Source organism: Mandrillus leucophaeus, unplaced genomic scaffold, assembly GCF_000951045.1.
Source record: "Mandrillus leucophaeus isolate KB7577 unplaced genomic scaffold, Mleu.le_1.0 Scaffold110, whole genome shotgun sequence".
NCBI classification, from domain to species: domain Eukaryota; kingdom Metazoa; phylum Chordata; class Mammalia; order Primates; family Cercopithecidae; genus Mandrillus; species Mandrillus leucophaeus.
The window spans coordinates 2,368,933-2,392,997 of record NW_012099210.1 but is presented as its reverse complement, the minus strand read 5'-3'; the positions used below and the strand labels follow the sequence as shown (position 1 = coordinate 2,392,997).

Genomic DNA, 24,065 nt, shown 5'->3' with positions numbered 1-24,065 from the left:
AGTTTGCAGCGATGGCCCCAGAATACTCAATCTGCTTAGAAAAAGGAAAACACAGATCTTGTTGTCTGTCTGCATCATTTGTAAACGAGAGCCTCGTCAGGAATTTGTGTGTAGTACGTGATCTGTTTTAAGCCTGAGCAAAGTCTGCCTGTACTTACAGGTTTTTAGTTGCCTCAAGAGGAAGTCACCAAATACCATAGCAAGAGTTGTGAAGGAAAAGGAGGTGGACAGGGTCCAACCCCGTTGCCATGCCCAGGGTGGCACGCTCGCCCCTTGTCATTTGCTCCAACTTGTGGCTTCTCTGACGCCTCTGTGAAACAGAGGTCCCTATTTTTAGTGCTGGACTATCATTTCTGATGTGCTGCTGTTGCAAAAATTCAGCAGCAGCTGCAACAGAAATCCTGATTTAAAGGCCCCGTTTGTAATGGAGATGAAACTTGTTTACTAAATAAAAGAGCAGAATGCTGTGGTGGATGGGCTGCTTCAGATCTCATCAAATGGAAGAGTCCTGTGTTTATTCCTTTGCATGGCATCATGCATTTACCTGGGCCCTGCCTCAGCATGGAGCCAATGTGTCTTTGTTTTGATTCATTCTTTCTTCTGGTTAACTGGGGAGAAGAGGAAGAGGGAGTTGTTCTTTGCCTGGAGGAAAATGGCAGAGCAGCAGCAGATCCAGGTAGTGGTTCAATACCCAGATCTTCCAGCGTAAGAATCACATGATCAGATCAATCCAGATAATGTATATTGTAGTAGAGGAAGAAATCACTTTATCCTTACCCTTCACAGTTCTTGGGACAGACTGCAGCAATGAAAGACAGATTTACACAAACAGAAGTTGAATAGCAGGTGTATCTTGTTATCTTGTGTTGTATCTGTGGGAGATACCCAGAGAAATGAGTCAGTGTCCAAGAGATGGCTTAGATTTTAGGCTTAAAAGCCATCATCCCAGCCAGGCACGGTGGCACACACCTGTAATCCCAGCACTTTGGAAGGCTGAAGCGGGCAGATCACAAGGTCAGGAGTTTGAGACCAGCTTGGCCAACATGGTGAAACCCCGTCTCTACTAAAAATACAAAAATTAGCTGGGCGTGGTGGCACACACCTGTAATCCCAGCTAACTGGGAGGCCAAGGCAGGAGAATTGCTTAAACCCGAGAAGCAGAGGTTGCAGTGAGCTGAGATTGTGCCACTGCACTCCAGCCTGGGTGACAGAGTGAGAAACCATCTCTAAGGGAAAAAAAAAAAAATCCCCTGAAACAAAGATAAATGGTGTGGGGAAGGCCAGTTATGGAGAGGTACCCAAGAAAAGCGGTTAACAAGGGTAAGGTTTGTGAGCCAGATTCTTCATTGATAGAAGTCTCTAGTCATGTAGTCATCCTTCTCTTCTTGGTATAGAAAGGAAGACACCCTTGAATTTTGTCTTACAAGAGGATAACTTCTCTGTTTTTGGAATACCTCCTGTGTCTTCAGTATCTCAAAATAATCAGCTCAAAATCTTTATGCAAAAAGACATATTTTGGGGTGGCATATTCTGGTCTCTCACAATATAAAAGTACCCCGAGCCTTATATTAGTAGGAATCATTAACATTATCATTGTGGCAGGAAGAGACTACAGCGGGAATTCCCAGGACAGCAGGGACCAGAACTGGTTTGTGTAGATTCTCAGAGTACAGATAGGATCACCTTGGACCCTGGTTTCCAAACATTTTAGGTATGGGAACCGCCTCCTCACCTCTGTCTCAGTGCATCCTGTTAATGGTATTGATGTCAGTTTTACATACCGACGCACTGAGATTAAATATCTGCTCAGGAAGGGCAATGGGCCTGTTTGCATAACACAAATATGAATGGCACCTGCAGTCCAGATCAGCTGTAGCATCCGTGCCCTTCAGTATTTTGTTCTGGTTGCACTGTCTTGAAAGAATCCACTTCGTCATCCAGATCAGTGATGCAGATGGCAATTGTTGTTAAGAACGGCTCTTCCTGTAGTTCTAAGAAATTATCTAACTAGAAAGATGACAGGAAAAGCACTATTATAAAGACTGCCCAGTGGTAAGTTATTCTGGGCACCCATGGTAATGCACTGGGCCCCAGGGTATCAGAATTTAGTGACAGCGGCCAGGCACAGTGGCTGACACCTGTAATCCCAGCACTTTGGGAGGCCAAGGTGGGCAGATCACCTGAGGTCAGGAGCTCAAGACCAGCCGGGCCAACATGGTGAAACTCCATCTCTACTAAAAATATAAAAATCAGCCGGGCATGGGGGCTCGTGCCTGTAATCCCAGCTACTCGGGAGGCTGAGGCAGGGGAATCCCTTGAACTTGGGAGGCAAAGGTTGCAGTGAGCCAAGATTGCACCACCGCACTCCAGCCTGGGTAACAGAGCAAGATCCTGTCTCAAAAACAAAAAGAAAGAATTTAGTAACTGCAAATGTGGTGGTGGTTGGGTGGGGGATGGGTATTGTGTTTATTACAAAATTTTAAATAAGGTGCATTTAAAGAATGAAATGAGGACTAAGCATTTGCGGAAACTTTGGCCTTTTCATAACTCTGGTCAGGCTCAACTCCTTAGCTTTCTGCATGGGAAAACTGAAGCTCACAGACCTTGAGGATTTGCCAAGGTCACACATAGCAACTGAGACTAGATCATGTCTTCACGTGTCTTGTGCTGTGTTACATCCTCGACCTTGGGACTCCAGAGCTGAGCAGTCTCTCACTTTCTGAGAACCATGGTGCACAGGCCCCCTGTGCCCTCCACTAGGATGACTCACTGAACACACATGTTGGTGCCAGCACTGACTTCTCATGAGGACCTTGGCTGAGTTTACCAGCTACCTCCTTGAAGAGCTGCAAGGGACCATGTCCCAGTGCATGTGAAGGACTGTTCTACCACAGAGAACTGAAGTTGTTATGCCTCATGGAAAAATATTGTAGCATCAGGCGTCAGAGCATCTTGACAGCTGGCAGATGCCTGCTCTCTCTGGTGCTCAGACAAGGCCTGGGGAGCTGGGAGTCAGCTCCTGACTTGTTACCTCCTCTGGTCCCCCACCGCTTTAGTGCTGTCTGCTGCAAACATAGATCAATAGGCTTGAGGACATCCATCAGGACAGAGCTCTTTAAACGCATTTTTTCTGGAGAAATGTGGTGGCCTCCTTTCTGAAAAGAAACAGGCCATCATCTGGGTGGTGAGGAATAGGGCGTGGGAGGGCTCGGCCAGGCCTGCAGACTGGCCCTGAACTCCCTGGGCTGCTGTGTAAACTCTTACGAGGGGCTGGTCTATGATGAGGCCACTGAAGAAAGTCCCTTCACTGATGAGGTCCACACTGACTGAGGACCAGAAGCAAAGTGAGAGCTGCGTTGCCCTTCTGGAAGGATGGAGAAGGGGATGCTTTCCCCATGGTCATCCTGGGCCTGACCTTTACATCCTTAGGTCCACAAGACCAGGACTGCCTGCTGCCCACGCTCACTCCCTCACTTTCCGGTGACAAGGCCCCAGATTGAACACAGAGCTCAGGTGATCCATGGGACAGATGTGGCTACCTCTCTGTGACATGTGAAGAGGTGAGGTCGCCAGCCACACTGCACCATGGCCCTGAGGACAGTCCGTAGAGACTGTTCAGTAGGGGAGCTAGTTTGTTGCAGGGAGAGAACTGGTTTGCCGCCTTTTGTGTATGTGGCTCCTGGAGGTTAAACCATGGCCATGCTGACTGGTGTGACCAGAGGAGGTCACAAATCAGCAACAGACTCCCAGCTTCCCTGGGCTTTATTGTAGGAACCAGAGGAAGCAGGCATCTGTTAGCTGCCCTGAGGGGTGTCAAAGAGGACAGGTAGACCAAGGGGTGTATGCAGACACCAGCATCCCTGAGCCCTTGGCTCCTGGGGCTTAGCTCTGAGACCCGAGCTCAGAAGGTGCACAGGAGACAAACAAGGTCCCACCCTTGCTAATCAGAAGCCCACAGGTGACCCTCTCCCGAGACGGCTGTCACAGCATTCTGCTTTTGAACTGTGTATGAACAAAGTCCTCTGTGTTTTCTTTTGGGTTTGGTTTCTTTGAATCCTTGTTAAGTTTGTGAGACTGACTTGGTCAGTCGTGTTTAGCCACATGGTGTTTATTTTTGTAGACATGTAGTGTTCTGCTGATTGACGGTGCCACTTTCTTGAAGCCTACTGCTGCTGCCGATGATGGTTGTTTGGATTGCTTGCAGCCCGGGGTGCGGTGAGCATTTTTGCTTGTGTTTCTGGTGCACCCTGAGAGTGCCTGCAGGGTGCATCTCTGCAAGTGGGTTGCTGGGTACACCCATCTTTCACTTAGTGGTAGCGTCAGCCTATTTTCCAGAGCAGCCACCGTGTGCCTTTCCGCTAGCAGGGTATGAGCTTTCTTGTTCCACATCCGTCTCTCGTTAGTGAGCCTGGTTACTAATGGGGCTGGGTGCTCCTCATAGGCTCCCTGGCATGCGGACCACACCTTTTGAAGGCCTGTTTCTGTGTTGCCCCATTTTCAGCCTGAGAGGTCTGTCTGCCTGACTGACTTTTAAGAACACTTCCCTATTCTGGAAACTGGAAATGTATAGGTTGGAGGCTGTATTTAGAAACAGGGTCGTCCCAGGCATGTGCTGGGAATAGAGCCAGGGCGCGGCGCTCCATCTCCTCCCTCCCTCCAGAAGAACAGCCATCCCTCGCCACTCAGCCCTTTGCTGGCCTCTGGTCCCACTGAAGAGCCGATCGTCCTGGCCTGGGGTTGTTTCTGCCACCTCCTCCGTCCTTCTCTCTAGACAGTGATTCTCGTGATGAGCAGAAGCAACTCTTCGAACTATACCCCCTGCCTGTTACCCCCAAATTAAGAATCGGGGAGCGGGGAGGCCCAGGCTGATGGGAGAGTGCCATGAGTGCCTGGTCTCGTTGTCCTCTCTCCTTGCGTGCCATTTTTCTTTCATCCTTAGCTGACTTCCCGCAGCACCGCCACGACAGCTCACTGCCACTGGGCCAGCATGTTCACTCCGGCCCTCTACAGTTGGATCTTCTTTTCTTTCTTGACTTTCTTAACCCTGAATCTTGATGTGTTAAGGAGATTCTTTAACGAGGGGGGAGTGACATGCATGCTAGACTGCCTGAGTGATTATTCTTGTTGAATGAAATTTTACGATTTTAGGGTAAGAGGCCAAACTAGACAATAATTCCAATCTGTGTTTGCGTTGCACTGTATTCTGGTTATCTCTTCCTGTGAAAAACAGAAAAAAAACTTAGCCACCTCTGAATCTATAGTTTGGGCCGGGCATGGTGGGGATGGCTCACCTCTGCTCACATGGCTTTAGCTGGGGCAGCTTGACCCAGGCTGGTGGATCCCTTTCCAGATGGCACATGCATGTGGCTGGCCGGCTGGTGCTGGCTGTCTCCTGGGAGCCCATCTGGAACTGGCAGCCATGCCCAGGCCTCAGTTCTTCTCTCTGTGGGTCTCACCACAGGACTGCTTGGGCTTCCTCTCAGCATGGCATCCGGCCTCCAGGAAAGAGTGTTCAGGGATGTACAAGCAGCCCATCTCCTAGGACCTGGGCCTTGACACTCACACAGAATTTGTTCTGCTGTGTTCTGTTGGTCAGAGCTGTCACAGAGCCCCCGCAGGTTCAAAGGGGGAGGACATATAGACCCTACCTCCCACTGCGGGAGAGAACTGTCAAAGAATTTCTGGCCATCTGTGCTCCACCACATGCTAACAGATTCCCCTCTATGTGACTTTCCTTTAGCCCTGACTGCTGCCGCAGGAAGAGGGAAGCTGGAGGTCTGCGAGCTGCTGCTGGGGCGTGGAGCTGCTGTGTCGCGGACAAACAGGAGAGGGGTTCCACCTTTGTTTTGTGCAGCACGCCAGGGGCATTGGCAGGTACCCGGGGGGGGCCCTGAATGCTTCAGAAGCAATGAGTGAGGATGGAGTTCACTATTGCCTGGCTCCCCTGAGGACACATGCAGCTCCCCTGAACCTGTCTGTTCCCCATCCTCGGCTTCTGTGCCATCGGGATTACTTGATAGAGCCACACGTTTGACAAGATAACACAGTTGGCCACGTAGGCTGGGGAGCAAGGCTGCTCAAGGCCGAGCTATTCAGGTCAGAGACACAGCCACTGCCTTCAGCTGTGGAGGGAGGTGGAGTGGGTGGACTCATCGTGGTAACAAGAGACTTGTTCTAACATACGTGTTGTAGTTTTGGGACGCATTTGTCCAACATACTTGGAAGAAGAGCAGTTCTTTTGTGCTCTTTGGAAAAGAAAATGTTTCCCTCTGGTCCAGCACTGATTCGGGCTGGGTTTTAGTTTTTGTTTTTTTGTTTTGTTTTGTTTTTCACTATGAATGATCCATTGTTGTGGTTCATTCAAGGGAGCCAGGGGATCCTTGTTCCTTCATTTCATAAATAGTGACCACATACCTACCCCTCACCTAGCAGCAGGTTACACATACACTACGGATACAAAGGATGTTATGACCATTACAAAGAAGAATGTTCTAGACCAAAGTTTTGGTCATGGAATCGCATCTCTGCCGATGCCTGCTGGCTCCCTTGGTAGGAGCTGTGAGTGCTTCCTGGCAGGATTCTTCTCCCCTTTCCATTCCTAAGAGCTTGGTTTATACCATCTGTTCCCTGTCACCCTCACTGCTTCACCCTGATCCTCTGGCTAATCCTTTCCTGGCTCTGCTGTGTCCTAAGTCACGGGGAAGTTTGGAAAGCATTTGTTAGTGGATAACAAGCAAGAAGGCAGTGGGAATGTGTCACCTCCTATTGCTGCGGCCATGTAACAGGTGATGTGTTGGGGAAAAACTTGGGCTAAGCTGTGGGTGAAGCAGTTTCTGCTGGGATGGTGGTGATGAGATACCCATCTGGTTTTCTGAGGTTTTTTCCTCCCCAACCTTATGACCATGCCTGGTTGAAAGGTGTATTTCTAGGGCTGAGAATCTTCTCAGGGTGCTTTGCTAAAAGTTGCCTTCCCCAAAGGGCATGCCATCCGCCAGTGCTGCATCTTAAGAAAGCCCATGGCTTGGGTGTGTAGTGGGCGAGCTTCTTTCTGAGACCCCCTCCTGCCCTGCACTCAGCTGTAGGTACTTAGTTAGCTTCAGTGCCCATGGGGGACCCCATGACTGCTGCTTGCCCCCCTGAGTTGTGCTTCATTTTCCCATGCCCCTGTGGCTGTCTTGTCCTTGGAGATTGTGATTGGCATCCCTCCTCCCCCAAATTACCATTTCTGTCTAGTATGTGTATATTTAGTAGATAACAGCAATGAATTGAGCATGTTGAAAAGAGCATATATTTTGGAAAAGATTCTGTTCAAAGGAATACAGTGGAAAGATTTTCCAGGCCCCATGGTTCACGCAACTTAGGGATTTTTGAAAGAAAGTCATTTGACTACTTTTAAAGGTTCAGAAACCTGTCTGGGTATAGCAGGTGTGGTTGAAAAGGCAGCAGGAGGATGGTAATTTCAAGTGTCTCTTCCAGATTGTTAGACTGCTGTTGGAACGCGGCTGTGATGTGAACCTAAGTGACAAGCAAGGCCGGACGCCCCTCATGGTGGCTGCTTGTGAAGGGCACTTGAGCACCGTGGAATTCCTCCTTTCAAAAGGTAGCAGCATCGTGCCCTCAAAGGTTTCTTTTGGACGGACACAGAGAGAGAACTTTAGCAGACCCATTCAGTGCTTTCTGAATCAAATTCTAAGTTTTCTGTTATGGAAATTTTCTTTCTTTCTTTTTTTTTTTTTTTTTTTTTGAGACGGAGTTTCATTCTGTTGCCCAGGCTGGAGTGCGGTGTGATCTTGGCTCACTGCAAGCTCTGCCTCCCGGGTTCATGCCATTCTCCTGCCTCAGCCTCCCGAGTAGCTGGGACTACAGGTGCACGCCTGGCTAATTTTTTTTGTATTTTTAGTAGAGACGGGGTTTCACCATGTTAGCCAGGATGGTCTCAATCTCCTGACCTCGTGATCCTTGGCCTCCCAAAGTGCTGAGATTACAGGTGTGAGCCACCACGCCTGGCTGTACGGAAATTTTCTGATATACAGTAGAGAGAATAGGCAACACAGCCACGTGCCTGGTATTCCTCTTCAGCAGCGATGACCATTCTGCCATCCCCTCTGGCCAGTGTCACCCTTCACAGTGCTTGACTGACACTCGGTTCAGGCCAGGTGTTCTGCCGGTGTGCAATTATTTGCTTTCTGTCTTTGTCATCTCATAAGGTTCATGTTCTGTGAATGGGCTTTCCTTTCAGGTGCAGCCCTTTCTTCTCTAGACAAAGAGGGTCTGTCAGCATTAAGCTGGGCTTGTCTGAAAGGTCACAGGGCAGTGGTCCAGTATCTGGTTGAAGAAGGAGCTGCGATAGACCAGATGGACAAGAATGGCCGCACGCCCTTGGACCTGGCTGCCTTCTATGGTGATGCCGAGACTGTGAGTACCAGCAGGTGTTCCCCACCTCCACCTGCATTGGAAAGAAACCCCAGGAAGTGAACAGCTCACTCCAGGGCCTGCATGAGATTGTGTCTCAGGGTCGTCAGTGTGTGTGTGTGTGTGTGTGTGTGTGTCTTGTCGGGGATCTTTCATTTTTCTTTAATTCTGTGACATGCAATCTATACTTAGGATTTTAGTCAACTCATAAAAGCTTAAAAATACCTGCTTACAAACAGCACATACAAAAGACACATATGTGAATACGCGTATGCATGTCCGTACGTGATTTTCTCAGTCATCCATATAAATAAAACTTTTGCATAGATCATTTAGAAAGTACTTTTATATATGGTAAGTGACTAATCAAATGACTACCTGGTTGCTTTTTTTAAAAGTTGTTTTGTTTTTAATTTATTATTATTATTATTTTCTTTTTCTGAGACGGAGTCTTGCCCTGTTGCCCAGGTGGGAGTGCAGTGGCACAATCTCAGCTTGCTACAGCCTCCGCCTTCTGGGTTCAAGCAGTTCTCCTACCTCAGCCTCCTGAATAGCTGGGATTACAGGCACGTACCACCATGCCCAGCTAATTTCTGTATTTTTAGGAGAAACAGGGTTTCACCATGTTGGCCAGGCTGGTCTTGAACTCCTGACCTCGTGATCCACCTGCCTCGGCCTCCCAAGGTGCTGGGATTACAGGCGTGAGCCCCTGCACCTGGCCTATTATTAATTTTTGAGACAGAGTCTTGCTCTGTTGCCCAGACTGGAGTGCAGTGCTGTGATCACTGCAGCCTTGCTCTCCTGGTCTCAAGAGATCCTCTCACCTCAGCTCCCTGAGTAGCTGGCAATACAGGCATGCACCACCGCACCTGGCTAATTTTTAGAGACAGGGTTTCACTATGTTACCCAGGCTGGTCTCGAACACCTGGGCTCAAGTGATCTCCCCACCTTGGCTTCTGAAAATGGTAGGATTACAGGCATGAGCCACCATGCCCAGACAAAGTTTTATTTTTAATTGACAAATGATTGTGTATATTTATGGGGTACAGTGTGATGTTTTGATACATGTATACATTGTGGAATGATCAAATCAGGCTAATTAATGTATCTGTCACCCAAATATTATTTCTTTTTGGTGAGAGCATTTAAGATCTCTTTTAGCTGTTTTGAAATAAACAATACAGTATTGACCGGACACAGTGGCTCATGCCTGTAATCCCGGCACTTTGGGAGGCCGAGATGGGTAGATCACTTGAGGTCAGGAGTTCGAGATCAAGCAACCCACCTGTACTAAAAATACAAAAATTAGCTGAGCGTGGTGGTGGGCGCCTGTAATCCCAGCTACTCGGGAGGGTGAGGCACGAGAATTGCTTGAACCCGGGAGGTGGAGGCTGCAGTGAGCCAAGATCGTACCTCTGCACTCCAGCCTGGGCAACAGAGTGAGACTCAGTCTCCAAAAATAAAATAAAATTAAATAAAATAATTTTTTAAAGTTATTAATTCTAGTTGCAGTGCTATGCAGATCTCCAGAAGTTACTCCTCCTGTTTAACTGAATCTTCGTACCCTTTGACCAGTGCCTACCCTTTCCCCAGGTCCCTCTGTCTCCCAGCCTCTGGTAACCACCTTTGTATTCTCTGCTTCTGTTGTGAGTTCAACTTGTTTAGATTCCACATATAAGTGAGATCATGCTCTCTTTATGTGCGTGGCTTATTTCACTTAGCCATAATGTCCTTCAGGTTCATCCATGTTGTGGCAAATGGCAAGATTTCCTTCTTTTAAAGCCTGCATAGTATTTCATCATGTACATATACTGGTTGTTTTTAAAGTGATATGGCATTGCCTAAAAATAATATGGAAAGCTTTGGACACTATCCCTTTGCCAAATGCCCATGTCTAATCAAGGGTTGAGGGAATAAAACCTTAATAAACTGAGAACTCTGAAATGTCTTTCAGGGCAGAAACTGTGATTTTGTCAGGCTGCATGCCCTAGGTACCTAGTAGGTGCCAGAGGAATAGTCAGCTACATGAGAGTTACCAGTTTCCAGTAGTTCAATACATCTAATGGAAGGACTAGTTGGAGAGACAGGTGCTTGCAGACCCTGCAGTGGAAGTCATGGCCCTGCACCTCTGTGCCTTGGTGCTTTTAGAAGGCAGCGCTGCCAGAGTTAAATGGTATCAACTTCCAATACCTTGTAAACTCTATTTCATGTCAGTTTTCAAAAACATACTCAACTAAATCTCACATGTCTACACTTATTTTTCAGCTACCTTTCCACATTCTGTAGTTTATCAAAATTAGAGAACAGTGAAGGAACTTAGCATTCTAACATCATTTTTTTAATATTGTGGCAAAAACACATAGCATAAAATTTACTCTTAACCATTTCTAAACATATAGAGTTCAGTAGTTTAAGTATATTCACATTGTTGTACAACCACTGTCTAGAACCTTCCATCTTGCAAAGGTGAAACTGTATTTGTTAAACAACTCTCCACCTCCCCCAGCCCATCACAGCCACCACTCTACTTTGTGTCTCTGTGAGTTTTTTACCTCTTTAGAGATCTCATGTAAGTAGAATCATATAGTATTTGTCTTTTTGTGACTGGCTTATTTCACGTAGCATAATGTCCTCCAGGTTCACCCATGTTGTAGCGTGTGTTAGAATAGCATTTCCTTCCTTTTTAAGGATGAATATTGCTCCATTGTACGTATATACCACATCTTGTTTTTCCAGTCATCTGTCAGTGCACACTGAGGTTGCTTCTATGTTTTTTGCTATTGTGAATAATGCTGCAGTGAATATGGGTGGCCAAGTATTTATTCAAGACCCTGCTTTTAGTTATTTGGGGGATATATCCAGAAGCAGAATTTCTGGCTCATACAGTGATTGTATTTTTAATTTTTTGAGGAACTGCCCTACGTTTTTTCCACAGCTGCTGCACCATTGTACATTCATACCACAGTGCACAAGGTTTCCAGAATTGTTCTACATCATCACCAATACTTGTTTTTTGTTTGTTTTTTGTTTTTTTTAGATGGAGTCCCACTCTGTCACCCAGGCTGAAGTGCAGTGATGCAGTTTCAACTCACTGCAACATCTGCCTCCTCGGTTCGAGCGATTCTCTTGCCTCAGCTTCCTGAGTAGCTGGGATTACAGGCCTGTGCCACCACACCTGGCTTATTTTTATATTTTTAGTAGAGATGGGGTTTCACTATGTGGGCCAGGCTGATCTTGAACTCCTGACCTTAGGTGATCCGCCCACCTCAGCCTCCCAAATTGCTGAGATTACAGGCATGAGCCATCGCACCCAGCCAGTACTTGTGGAAGGACTAGCTAGAGAGACAGGTGCTTGCAAACCTGGCAGTGGAAGCCATGGCCCTGCATGTCTGGGTCTTGGTGCTTTTTCTATAGTAGCTTTTTTTTTTCTTTTTTTTTTTTAAATAGTAGCCATCGTAATGGGTATGAGTTGAACATCTTCTCATATGCTCGTTGGCCACTCGTTGATCATTTTTGTAGAAATCTATTCAAGTCCTTTGCCCATTCTAAAGATGAGGTTATTTGGTTTTTGTAGTTGGGTTTAGTTCTTTATATAGATAATCCCTCTACTTAGTGTCATTTTGAATAGTGGAGTGGATGATAGGAAGCATATCTTTTTAGATCCACATGAAAATCTAAAATAGCCACAGGCTAAAAAATGGTTATAGGCTAAAATGGCTCCAGTAAACGGAGAAATTTGAGTGACCACAGTGTTTCTTCCTCTTGTTTCCGGTTTAGTTCAAGTGACAGCTGTTTTATCACATCAAATCAGCCCTTGTACCGTGGTATCAAACTTGCCATCTTTACTTTCCCAATTTCCTTCAAATATCTTTGAAACGGATTATACTCAGGTCCATCCAGTCCCAAGCTGCCAATCTTAACAGTCTGCCCTGCTCAGGTTGTGTGGGTCTGAGTATTTCTAAAGTCACCACTGCTGTGGCCTGCTCATTTGTTGGAGCTCATTGCAGAAGTCTGCTGCCTACTTCATTGGAGATGCAAAGGTGACTGTGTCCCATCTCTGTGACCTGGGGAGTGGTATGAGATGACAGATCATGCATGTGTGCACACACCCACCTATGGCAGCGTGTCCCCTGCTTTCCTCATCCCTGACAGCAAAATCTCTTCAGCAGTGAAGGTTTTAGCTGGGGATTGCAGCTCCTCTTCTCTCTTTCGTGTCCACTTTATTTCTGTTCTAGGATCCTTAATAGGCAGAGGCATCTACAATCAGACTGAAGCTGACTGCCCCCCGCCAAATCCATGTGCACCCCTGAACTCCTGCCCCCAGCTGCTGCTCAGGCCTCTGCTGTCCCTACAGGTGCTGTACCTGGTGGAGAAGGGAGCCGTGATCGAGCATGTGGACCACAGCGGGATGCGGCCCTTGGACAGAGCCATCGGCTGCCGAAACACGTCCGTAGTGGTGGCGCTACTCAGAAAGGGAGCCAAATTAGGTCAGTGAGCACTGCCTCCCTTGAGCAGGAGGAAGGGTGAGCTCCCGATTGTAGAAGCCTAGAGAGCACAGAGAGTGACCTGCTCCCAGGTTAGGAAGTAAGATGTCAGATGTTTGCAGATCTCTCTCGCAGTCTCACTTAATCATCATTATACACAATGTGTAAGTAGCTCACGGTGTTTCTGGCAGAGGGTGTGGAAAGCAGAGACTGGTGTTGAAGGACAGTCTGGAGTGGTATCAGTGGCCAGGAACCATGCCAGAGAGTAGTTGGCTCAGCCTCTTGCTGTGGGGTGGGGCTGGGCGGTGCTGCTGAAAGCTCCCCAGGTGACTCTGAGCAGCAGCGGAGGCTGAGCCACTCTTCTAGAGCAGCCAGTCAGCTGTGTGGGGAAGTGGCCACCACAGCAAGTTTCTGTGAAGTAGTAGTAATATGATTTCATGGAGACAAACTAGGATGATACTTGAGGATCATGGGAGGGCCCCTGAGTAGGGAAAGCCCTTTCCACGTGGCTGGCTTTGACACAACACACCATTCCAGATGTGGGGAGGGTCCCTATTTTGGTTCGATGTGTGGGGCCCTTGGTCAAGATTAGCTCTGGGTAGGGCACTGTGAGGGAAATGCTATTCACTAGTACTGTCAAGCAGTGAACAGTGCCAGGAACTATCCAAGCAGTTTCACCTTCTGCCTTAATCCCTATCACAGCCCTGAAAGTCTCAGTGACAATCCCATGATTTTTTACAGATGAGGAAACCAAGGCACCCAGCAGCTAAATGGCTTCCCCTAGGACTGCTGTGTGGTACTCGCCATGGGGACCTGGCAGGCTGGCTCCAGGGCTGTGCTCTTCAGCACTCCTCCCACAGTGTCCCGAGAGTTCAGGGAGGGGTTAAAGAGGTTGTGGCCGAGCTGTAGGGTAGGAGAGAGAAGCCATGACATCTGGGAGTAGAGCGCGGTGACAGGGCGCAGGGACTGCATGCTGAGAACACATGCCTACACGGTGGCTGCTGCAGGAACTGAGGAGGTTGTGCTGAGGCCTCATTTAATCAGTTTCCCCCACATCCCACTCGGAAGGGAGGGATGAGTCTTCGCTGCTTGGATGCCTTTGTTTCTCATTACTTTTTTCAGTAAAATAACAAGGACAGATTCGAGTGCCCAGGTCAGTGGAAAGGATTAGCAACTGAGCCTCGCCAGCGTCCTGCTCCCTCCCTCGTCATGTTGTGGTCCTTGCAGCTGGGCTCCTGCTGGTGCTGACCTTCAGTTGTGGGGCCATGGAGGAATTGGAATGCTTTCCCCTGGGCCTCTGAAGTGCCTCTGAATGTGTGTTTGTTTTGCAGGAAATGCTGCTTGGGCGATGGCCACTTCCAAACCTGATATCTTGATTATACTTTTACAGAAATTAATGGAGGAAGGAAATGTGATGTACAAAGTAAGTTGTGCCGCCCTTTTCTTTGCCATTGAAACTGCCTCGGAGCATGCTCTTAACTGGGTATATAATGGCCATAGCTGTGCTGCTGCACAGAATCCATGTAATAGAAGTGCCAAAAGGTGGCTGGGTGTGGTGGCTCACGCCTGTAACCCCAGCACTTTGGGAGGCCGAGGTGGGCGGATCACTTGAGGCCAGGAATTCTAGACCAACCTGGCCAATATGGCAAAACCCCATCTCTACTAAAAATACAAAAATTAGCCAGGTGCCTGTAATCCCAGCTACTCGGGAGGCTGAGGCAGGAGAATTACTTGAATCCAAGAGGCAGAGGTTGCAGTGAGCTGAGATCGCACCACTGCACTCCAGCCTCAGCAACAGAGTGAGACTCAGTCTCAAAAAAAAAAAAAGTGCCAAGAGGTGCTGATCTGGCTTCATGCCCACTTTGTTGGCTTAATATCTTACTGGCAGAATCTTAAAGGTAGAAAGCACCTCTCTTTGTGTCTGAGAACCATTATTTCTGAGCTAATCCTTGAGGCTGTAGTGATGCTTACTGTCTGAAGCCATGCGTGAAGCCGAGTCACCTCTAGGTCAACTGAACGTCATAGAGGAGGTTCCTCAGCCTTTCATCTTCTGAGTTCAGAACACCATGCTGAGGCACCGTCATGAGATGTGGGAGAGGAACACCCAGCAGATGTTTCTAGAAGAAAAGGGTCATTCTGTCTCCTAAGCCTTTCCTATCTAATTTTTAATATCTATGAATTTCTAGAATTTGAAACCGGTTTTAGAGATATTTTTACTTAATATAGTCAAGTAACACCTCAGTTACTCAGGAGACTGAATTAATTTTTTCCATTTTCCCTTGTTAGTGGAAATACGATTTTCAGATCAATAAACTTCACTTTAAATTTTTTTAAAATAAGACAACAGTTTAGGTCAGAGGTCAGCAAACTTTTTCTGTAACGGACCAGACAGTAAATGTTTTAGGCTTTGCAGACTGTGTGGCCTCTGTCACAACTCCCCAGTGCTGCTGTGGGGGCACAAAAGCAGCCCCAGATAGCACAGAGTGAATGAGCACAGCTCTGTCCCAATAAAACTTTATTTGTAAACACAGGTGGTCGGCCAGACTTGGCCTCCAAGCTATAGTTTGCCAACCCCTGGTTTAGATAGATATGCAGGCCATTTGCATAGGTCACTATTCTTTGAAGCTCTGTGACCAGACAGAATTAAAAGATTATAGGAAAAACTAGATGATGACCGTGTTCATCCTTTTTACTGTTAGGCAGCTGTACTTGCTATGTTGTAGACTTTTTCCTTCTCATTTTTTTTTAATAGTAACAAATAAATAGGCAATATAGCATGACCCAGCAGGGTTCCTGGCTTGGAATCAGTTTGAAATTGAGTTGAGAGTGTGTATTGTTGTGGCTTTGAAGTGCTTTTAATATGGATTTTAGTAGGCAATTATGTAGGAAATACGAAGCCATTTTCAACAGGCTTCATACCTGCTGTGCAGTGGGACTGACTGAGCAAATGGATTTTTTTAGCTTTGAAAATGATGTGTGGTGCTGTTCTGATTTTTAAATCCCATGTTTTAGTTCCTCTTAGAAGAAAAATTATTCTGCAGCAAGCTCTCTAGGTTTATCTACAAGAGGCTACTTGTCCTAGGAATAGGATCAGTTTTTTCATCTGATTTCTGTTATGCTTAGCATTAAAATATCTTTAGATATGAGATCATTCTTGAAATAATTTTCAAAAATACATACCAGAAGATAATCTGATGCATTAAGTTTGATAGTTATCAATCTAGCAGTTCACAGACTGTTTCTCACGGTGTAACCACAGGATGCGGGTGCGTATGAGGACAGTGAAACCCACGTGCGTCAGCCCAGTTAGTGAACTAGCTCCCACCTTGACACTTATTTGGATGCTTTCAATGTTCTGTCATGGGTTTGCAGGGGGGAGTAAACTCCCCAGGGTGTTCCGGGTGTGGGAGGGTATTCATCTTACAGCCTCTGAAAAAGGACAAATGTTTGTGATTTTTGAATCCTAGAAAGGGAAGATGAAAGAAGCAGCCCAGAGGTACCAGTATGCCTTAAGGAAGTTTCCTCGAGAAGGATTCGGAGAGGACATGAGACCCTTCAATGAATTAAGGGTTTCCCTCTATCTCAATCTGTCTCGATGCCGAAGAAAAACAAATGTAAGCTGTGCCCCTTTATTCCAACCCAGTCTTCCAGCAACAGAGCCCTTCCCCAGCGGTGAAGGCCCGCCCTTCTCCAGACCAAATCCTGGGCCCTCCTGTCCAATCTGCTTGCACATTTATGTGAACCTGGCATGTGGGAAACAGCTCCTGTCCATGACCATCGTTTGGTCACTGCTGCTATGCTCCTCGCGTGATGTTGAAGGAATGCACTTGGGTTTCATTTCCTTGGCCTCAGTGATGAGAAGCAAATGCAGATTGTTCCTCTGCAGCTTCCCAACAGTGATGCTGCCAGCACTGCCATCCCCAGATTCACGAGAGTCCAACCCAAGCCTAGTGTGGTGGGCCTGCCTTCTGTTAGATTTGCTCAGAGGATCTGCCAGTAACTCGTTTCTAACCAGTCGTGGGGAACTCATAGTCAATTTGTAACTAGTAGATCCGTTTCAGTTTTACTTCCTACCTTTTTTTTTAACTGCATCCTCCTGCCCCAGTCTGTTGAGCTGCCTGCTTCTGTGCCCTACTGCCAGAATGGATGCAGCGTCTGCACTCCTCTCTGAGGCTGCCTCTCCACTGGGGTGTGAGGTTCCACCCTCTGGCCTTCTGGGGCACTGTTACTACCACTGTTTTCTGTAGTGGATTATTCTCCTAATGATATTAATCAACTGTCATTATCTCCTCACTTTAAAAATGAACAGAAAACAGACCTTTCCCTTCCTCCCTCTCTGGCTGTGCCTTAGGGCGCTTCTACCCTTTCTAACAAAGCTAAAAGGGCTTCCCATAATCGTGTGTCCACAGTGCTTCTGACTCCTGTATTTCTTGTTGACACCAGGACTTTGGCATGGCAGAGGAATTTGCTTCCAAGGCTCTCGAAATGAAGCCCAAGTCCTATGAAGCCTTTTATGCCAGAGCAAGAGCAAAGAGAAACAGCAGGTACTGTCCATAGTTATCTTTGTGTGTAGAGAAGACTTTTTTCCTATGGGATCAAACCTGTCTGTCGAATTTGGGGAGGTTTTGCTGTAGAGAGGCTCAGGTGCCTCTCATCCTTTTAAATACTGAATTAGTATTACTACCTACTTCCAAGAGGCAGTGGACATTATCAGTGATGAGTAAACTTCTATTTTCTCCTGACATCTCAGTAATTATTCCTTCCCACCCTTCCCCCCAGGTGCAACATGAACTTACTGCAACATGAACTTCCTACCTAGTTTAGTCCGTATTTCAGGGAAACTGCCAACTAGGGGCATTAGGAAATTCAGGGGAGGGGAAGAGTGATATAAGCCTGTTGAATGAGAGGTGGGCACAGTGTTACCATGGGATGGTAACAATATTAAAAGGATTCTGGTGTCCACTGATTCATGCTTCCCCTTATTCCTGGCCCAGTGGTCTTTATGGAGAGCAGGGCTGTGGAGTCACACCCATCTAGGTTAGAATTTAGCACTGCCACTTAGCTGAGTAACCCTGGGCTGGTTAAATGGGTCCTGGCCACCACCGTAGTGTTCAAAACTCACTTGCTAACTTCTCTTTCCTTTGAGCACAGCTCTTTTATGAACAGTTACACTCTGAGCATGTTTGTGTGTGACTTGTAATGTTACCTTACATTTTCCTACGAAGGCAATTCGTGGCAGCTCTCGCTGACCTGCAAGAGGCTGTGAAACTCTGTCCCACCAATCAGGAAATCAAAAGGCTTCTGGCCCGTGTAGAAGAGGAGTGCAAGCAACTCCAGAGGAGTCAACAGCAAAAACAGCAGGGCCTGCCACCAGCTCCACCCAATGACTCTGAGAACGAAGAGGACGCCCCAACCCCTGGCTTAAGTGACCACTTTCACCCTGAGGAGACTGAAGAGGAAGAAACTTCTCCCCAGGAAGAATCTGTTTCCCCAACTCCCAGATCCCAGCCATCCTCATCTGTCCCTTCCCCATACATCCGAAACCTTCAAGAAGGGTTACAGTCCAAAGGAAGGCCGGTATCGCCACAGAGCAGGGCAGGAATCGGCAAGCCCCTGAGAGAGCCTGTGGCCCAGCCAGGGTTGGTCCTGCAGCCCTCCAAGCAGGCCCAGATCGTGAAAACCAGCCAGCACCTGGGCTCTGGCCAGTCGGCCTTGAGAAATGGCAGCACAAAAGTTCAGATCTCTTCTCAGAACCCTCCTCCGAGTCCCATGCCAGGGAGAATCGCTGCCACACCTGCTGGGAGCAGAACCCAGCATTTAGAGGGAACAGGTACTTTCACTACCGGAGCTGGTTGTGGCCACTTTGGGGATCGGCTGGGCTCCAGCCAGAATGTCCGCCTGCAGCGCGGTGAGAGTGGCTCTGCGCACCCTTTACCAAGTAAGACGAAAACCACAGAGAGGCTTCTGTCTCATTCCTCCATGCCTGTGGAGGCAGCCCCTCCAAACCAAGGTGGGCTGGCGACCAGCAGCGACATGAGACACCCAGCTTCCCTCACCAGCTCAGGCTCTTCTGGTTCTCCATCCAGCAGCATAAAGATGTCAAGTTCAACCAGTAGTTTGACTTCGAGCAGCAGTTTTTCAGATGGCTTCAAGGTCCAAGGACCAGATACTCGAATTAAAGACAAGGTTGTAACCCACGTTCAGGGCGGTACAGCGGAGCACAGACCCCGCAACACGCCATTCATGGGCATCATGGATAAGACTGCGAGGTTCCAACAGCAGAGCAATCCTCCAAGCCGCGCCTGGCACTGTCCGGCCCCAGAGCGGCTGCTGGCAAACACATCTGCAGCTGGCCTGCAGTCCGCTGCCACTGAGAAGCCCTCCCTCGTGCAAGCGGGAGGATGTAATAACCAAGCCAAAACCTGTTCCGTTTCTACCCTGAGTGCAAGTGTCCACAATGGGGCACAGGTGAAGGAGCTAGAAGAAAACAAGTGCCAAATTCCAGTCCACTGTCAAGAGAACAGGATAACTAAGACTGTGTCTCACCTGTACCAGGAAAGTATCTCCAAACAGCAGCCTCATATCAGTAATGAAGCCCACAGGAGCCACCTCACTGCAGCCAAACCAAAGCGATCATTCATAGAGTCAAATGTGTGAGCCTTAAGAAAGCTCCATTTGTGGAATTGGGAAAAGTGTGTTTAATCCTGGTGGTAAATTAAATAGTTTTTTCATCAGAAAAATTATTTTTTAGCCCTTTTTTTTCCTTTGGGGTGGATCTGATGCCATTGATATATCTAAAATGCGGGATAAAACTTCTTTTAATAGCTAGAAGTCACCATAAATAAGAATGCTAAACAGAATTGAAAACTATATCAACTTAAAATTTTGAGACAGCCCAGAAGACATTAACTAATGACTTTCAGTTACGAAATTGTTTGGCTTTTGCCACTTTCCTCCTTGCCTTTGCTATGTGGTAAAATCACAGTACCTACTTAGAGAATAAATGTGTCTGTTGTTAAAGAGTGACAGGTTTAACTCATGCCCAAGTGATGTACATCCAAGGGATGTATTCTGGAAACAATGGAATTTTACAGTTACGGTTCCATTGAGTCAAATCCCATTTAATATATACATAAAAATTAAGTTCTGAGTGATTTCTAGCTAAATATAAGTGTGACTGTAAACGCAGCCAATTTTTTTAAGCAAAATATGAACACCTAAGTATTGTTCCCTTCATAGCAGTTTCTATAAAGGGATTAAACACTTATTTCTGTGTTATGGTTCTTATTCATATATTTTTATAGCACCTTTTTTTGGAACCTATATTTGTGCTTGAAGGTGTTTTTGATATTTGGAAACAGTATAAGCCATTTGGAATCATGATTGGTGGTCAAGTGGATTCAAGCTAAATTTTAGCTAAGACCAGCATTTTTAGTGGCGCTTAAAAGTTGGCTCTCACCTGGTTTCCAAACTGCTTTTAACAATGATAATGCTCTGGAACAATCCTTCCAAGCTCCTCTAAGGACAATATTTAATTCAGATACTAAAGATAGGACTGGTTGTTGCTTTTGTTTTGTTGTACAATTAGTACTTTATAGTCACATGTTGTATATATTAAATAGCCCAGTTTTATTCAGACTTGTAAATAGAACTATTTCAGTGTAGTTAATCTAAAAACAAAAAAGAAAACCCCAGTCATGATTTGCATGTTCTCTATAAGCTTCATCCATGCTGGTTATTGCACTGAATGATGTATTATTATGGCATGTTAACAGTATACCAGTAACAGCACTTTATCTCATTTATATGAACACCTTTGAGGTGCTACTTAAGTTCAAGCTGATGTATTAATTCATTTGTAAAGATAAGGTACAGGAATGAACCTTGGTTTAAAGGTATTTTTATATGAAAATGGTGTCTTATTGGAAGATGTTAAAATGCTAATTTGAGAGAGGTAGGAGTGTATTTGTTTTATATGTTGGGATGTGAAATTTATTTTCTAAAATTGAGGAGAAGGAAGTTATATATTTGCAGAATGTTTTAAAATGAATCGTTGTAATGAAGTTCCTGTGAACATCATTATGGTTTTGTACAAATAGGAACCTCTGATGTCATTCTTCAATGGTTGTTCCTGTGTGTACAATTGTACTTCGTATGGACAGCTTTATCATTTTTATAGGCTTTCCATGAGTTTTGCTGTAACTACTATGGCTTATTTATTTTCTTTAATATTTGTGAAAGTCTTACTCTTTTGTTAGTTTTGTTTCTGCACAACTACTGTACTTTTCCATATGGAATAAAGACTATTAATAGAATGTGTTCTGCACTAAATGAGTCAGTGGATAAGTAGAGAACAGCCTGATGACAGCTATCTCTGTTGCTTTTAATCCTTGTTACCCTAGAGGGAATAGTGAAAAGCATATTTTATATTAACACTACAAAATGCATATTTAATTTCGTTTTATAATTTCAGAATAAGGGTGACAGCTGCTAGAAATTCCACAATACTCAAGGGCCAAATTAGTCTTTTTGCCTCAAATAGAAAGCAAGCATGCAGGAAAGCAATATATACTTCCTATGTGGTGTTTCAAGACATCTTGGTGTCTGTTTTTACTGGCAGCAGGACATCTTTACTACTGCAACTCTCAAACACTTTGGCAACACACTGAACACTGTTATGACAGTTTGTTCTTTAACACATTTGTATTATCTTTCAGTTAAAAGTATGTTTGTCTTTATGCCTACACTTTTCAAAGTAATATGAGAGAGAACATTAAACTGTGTTGTATTGTGATAACATTCTTGGAATCTTAAACATAATACCTCAGGTTATTATCTAGTCACTGCTATTGCTAGCAAGACTAAGTAGTTTCAGTCCTTTAGAGCTTTATATTCAATGGAAGGCTAAAAACAAAAATGGGATGGGAAGGAAAGTATCGCCTAATACATAATTCTTGTCATTAGATGATGATTTTTCCTGTAAAGGAGCTAATAAGAATCTTCTCGTAAGTTATTGTACATTATGATTTTGATAGATACTTAGTAAAGGTAAGTGAGGTACTTGGCCCAGCCAGGAAGAGGTAACACATCCATAGGAAGCTCATGGTCAGTCCCGACAGGACTGGGTGGTGGGTAGGTGTTGCTGCTCCACATTGCCCTGAACTAACAGTGGGGTCTGGCGTGCCCAGCATGGGGGCTGTGTCGTGTCCCCTGTTACTGATGGTTTTGGTTTGCTTGTATGGAAGAGAGTTGTTCAGCTTTGGTTTGCTTTATACAAAAAGAGGTGTGTCAGTTAGGTAAATTATTGGCATCTTAGTTTTCAGCAGTTTTGTTTTACAAGAAACTATCCTGGTAAAGTATAAAAGCAAAATACTGGCTGGGCGTGGTGGCTCACGCCTGTAATCCCAGCACTTTGGGAGGCCAAGGTGGGCGGATCCTGAGGTCAGGAGATAGATAGACACCATCCTGGCCAACATGGTGAAATCCCATCTCTACTAAAAATACAAAAATTAGCTGGGTGTGGTGGTGTGCGCCTTTAGTCCCAGCTACTCAGGAGGCTGAGGCAGGAGAATCGCTTGAACCCAGGAGGCAGAGGTTGCAGTGAGCTGAGATCATGCCACTGCACTCCAGCCTGGCAACAGAGCAAGACTCCGTCTCCAAAAAAAAAAAAAGCAAAATATCTTAACACTTATTTTAAAAATGCCCTTTTGCGTTTTCTAGCAATGACTTTGAATGATTTTAGTAACTTTTATTTAAAAAACAGCTAACCTCAATTGGAAACTAAGTCTGTTTATCAAAACAGAGACAGTTGGACCAATGGTAAGTTCTTTCAAGTTTCAAAAGTGTTCTGTTGAAATTAGCATACTTTCCCTAAACAGTACAACAGAAAAACGGCTGGGCCTGGTGGCTCACGCCTGTAATCCCAACACCTTGGGAGGGTGAGACAGGTAGATCATGAGCTCAGGAGTTTGAGACCAGCCTAGCCGACATGGTGAAACCTTGTCTCTACTAAAAATACAAAAAGTTGCTGGGCGTCATGGCACGCACCTGTAATCACAGCTACTACCAGGGAGGCTGAGGCAGGAGAACTGCTTGAACCCAGGAGGCGGAGGTTGTAGTGAGCCAAGATCACACCATTGCATTCCAGTCTGGGCGACAGACTGAGACTCTAAAAGAATACAACAGAAAAACACCAAGAACATGCTTCCAGCCTTTCTAGTCCTCAATAGTAAGAATGTGAGAAGCATGTCATATGAATAAAAAAAGTTTTCTAGAACCATTTATCATGAATCCTAGTTATGACGTAAAGGTTAACAAAGTTTAGTAATACACTAAGTTAAAATGTTTACAAAGAATTATAAAGAAATGGTGTTTGGAGATTTCCATGTTAGCAAGGCTTGCTGCCTTTCTGTGAACATGTGGCATATTAGCTATGAGTTTATAAAATGCGTAGTCAGCCTTTTCCTATATTTACATTGCTTTTCCCTTTTTATTTCCAAGTTTCAGCATTCTTGAACAATTCTCCATTGTGAGTTTTGGGGGTAACAGTGCAAAGAAGGGTGCAGGCCCAGAGACCCAGCCTGCACTGATGGTGCAGTTCTAACAAGCTTCCCGCGGACAGCTTCCAAATGTAACAACTTTGGACAGGCAAGTAGGAAGTTAGCACCACCTTCACTTCCTGAACCTGAAGTTTTTTTCTGGAGTGAACATATCAGGCTATTGTGTAAAGATGCCTTTGTATAGTTACTCCAGCTTAGAATTGTATGTGAGAACTTTTAATAATTCTTCATTCTGAAGGGAGGCTAGAGTTTGCCACTTTATATATTTCAGCAAAGTCAACTTATTCAGGATTCATTTCACCTAACCCATACCTAGGTTTGGAAAATAAGAAAATCATTATCCTGAAAACTTAAAATCCAAAAAAATTGCTTAAATATCTGAAGTGATTTTTCTCAATTTAATCATAAACAATCTACAACCATTTTGCTACAAATTCTCTTTAAAAGGGCTCCAAAGAGTTATTGAATAAATGGCTATTAACTAGAATGTAAACATCTATTATTCTAGAGTAGTCCAATCTTCAGTTATAGAGATGACCTACATCTAACAAGAATAAATGTGGGCACTGTTGGGAATGATATTAAGAGGAATTTAAAAAAATTAAGGCAC

The 24,065-nt window shown here is 45.6% G+C and overlaps 1 protein-coding gene across 2 annotated transcripts in view; it reads left to right on the top strand.

Annotated features, from left to right (window-relative positions):
* Window positions 1–21,211, top strand: part of TANC1 (tetratricopeptide repeat, ankyrin repeat and coiled-coil containing 1) — a 287,746-nt gene extending 266,535 nt beyond the window's left edge. The window contains exons 20-27 of one of the 2 annotated variants that reach the window (XM_011991663.1): window positions 5,741–5,874; window positions 7,477–7,600; window positions 8,240–8,415; window positions 12,767–12,899; window positions 14,228–14,319; window positions 16,364–16,510; window positions 17,340–17,445; window positions 18,122–21,211. In XM_011991663.1, coding sequence (XP_011847053.1) covers window positions 5,741–5,874; window positions 7,477–7,600; window positions 8,240–8,415; window positions 12,767–12,899; window positions 14,228–14,319; window positions 16,364–16,510; window positions 17,340–17,445; window positions 18,122–18,162 — 953 coding nt within the window. In that variant the 3' untranslated portion in view covers window positions 18,163–21,211. The remainder of the gene's footprint in view (window positions 1–5,740; window positions 5,875–7,476; window positions 7,601–8,239; window positions 8,416–12,766; window positions 12,900–14,227; window positions 14,320–16,363; window positions 16,511–17,339; window positions 17,446–18,121) is intronic. The other variant, XM_011991653.1, reaches the window with a different exon arrangement.
* The last annotated feature ends 2,854 nt before the right edge of the window (window positions 21,212–24,065 follow it).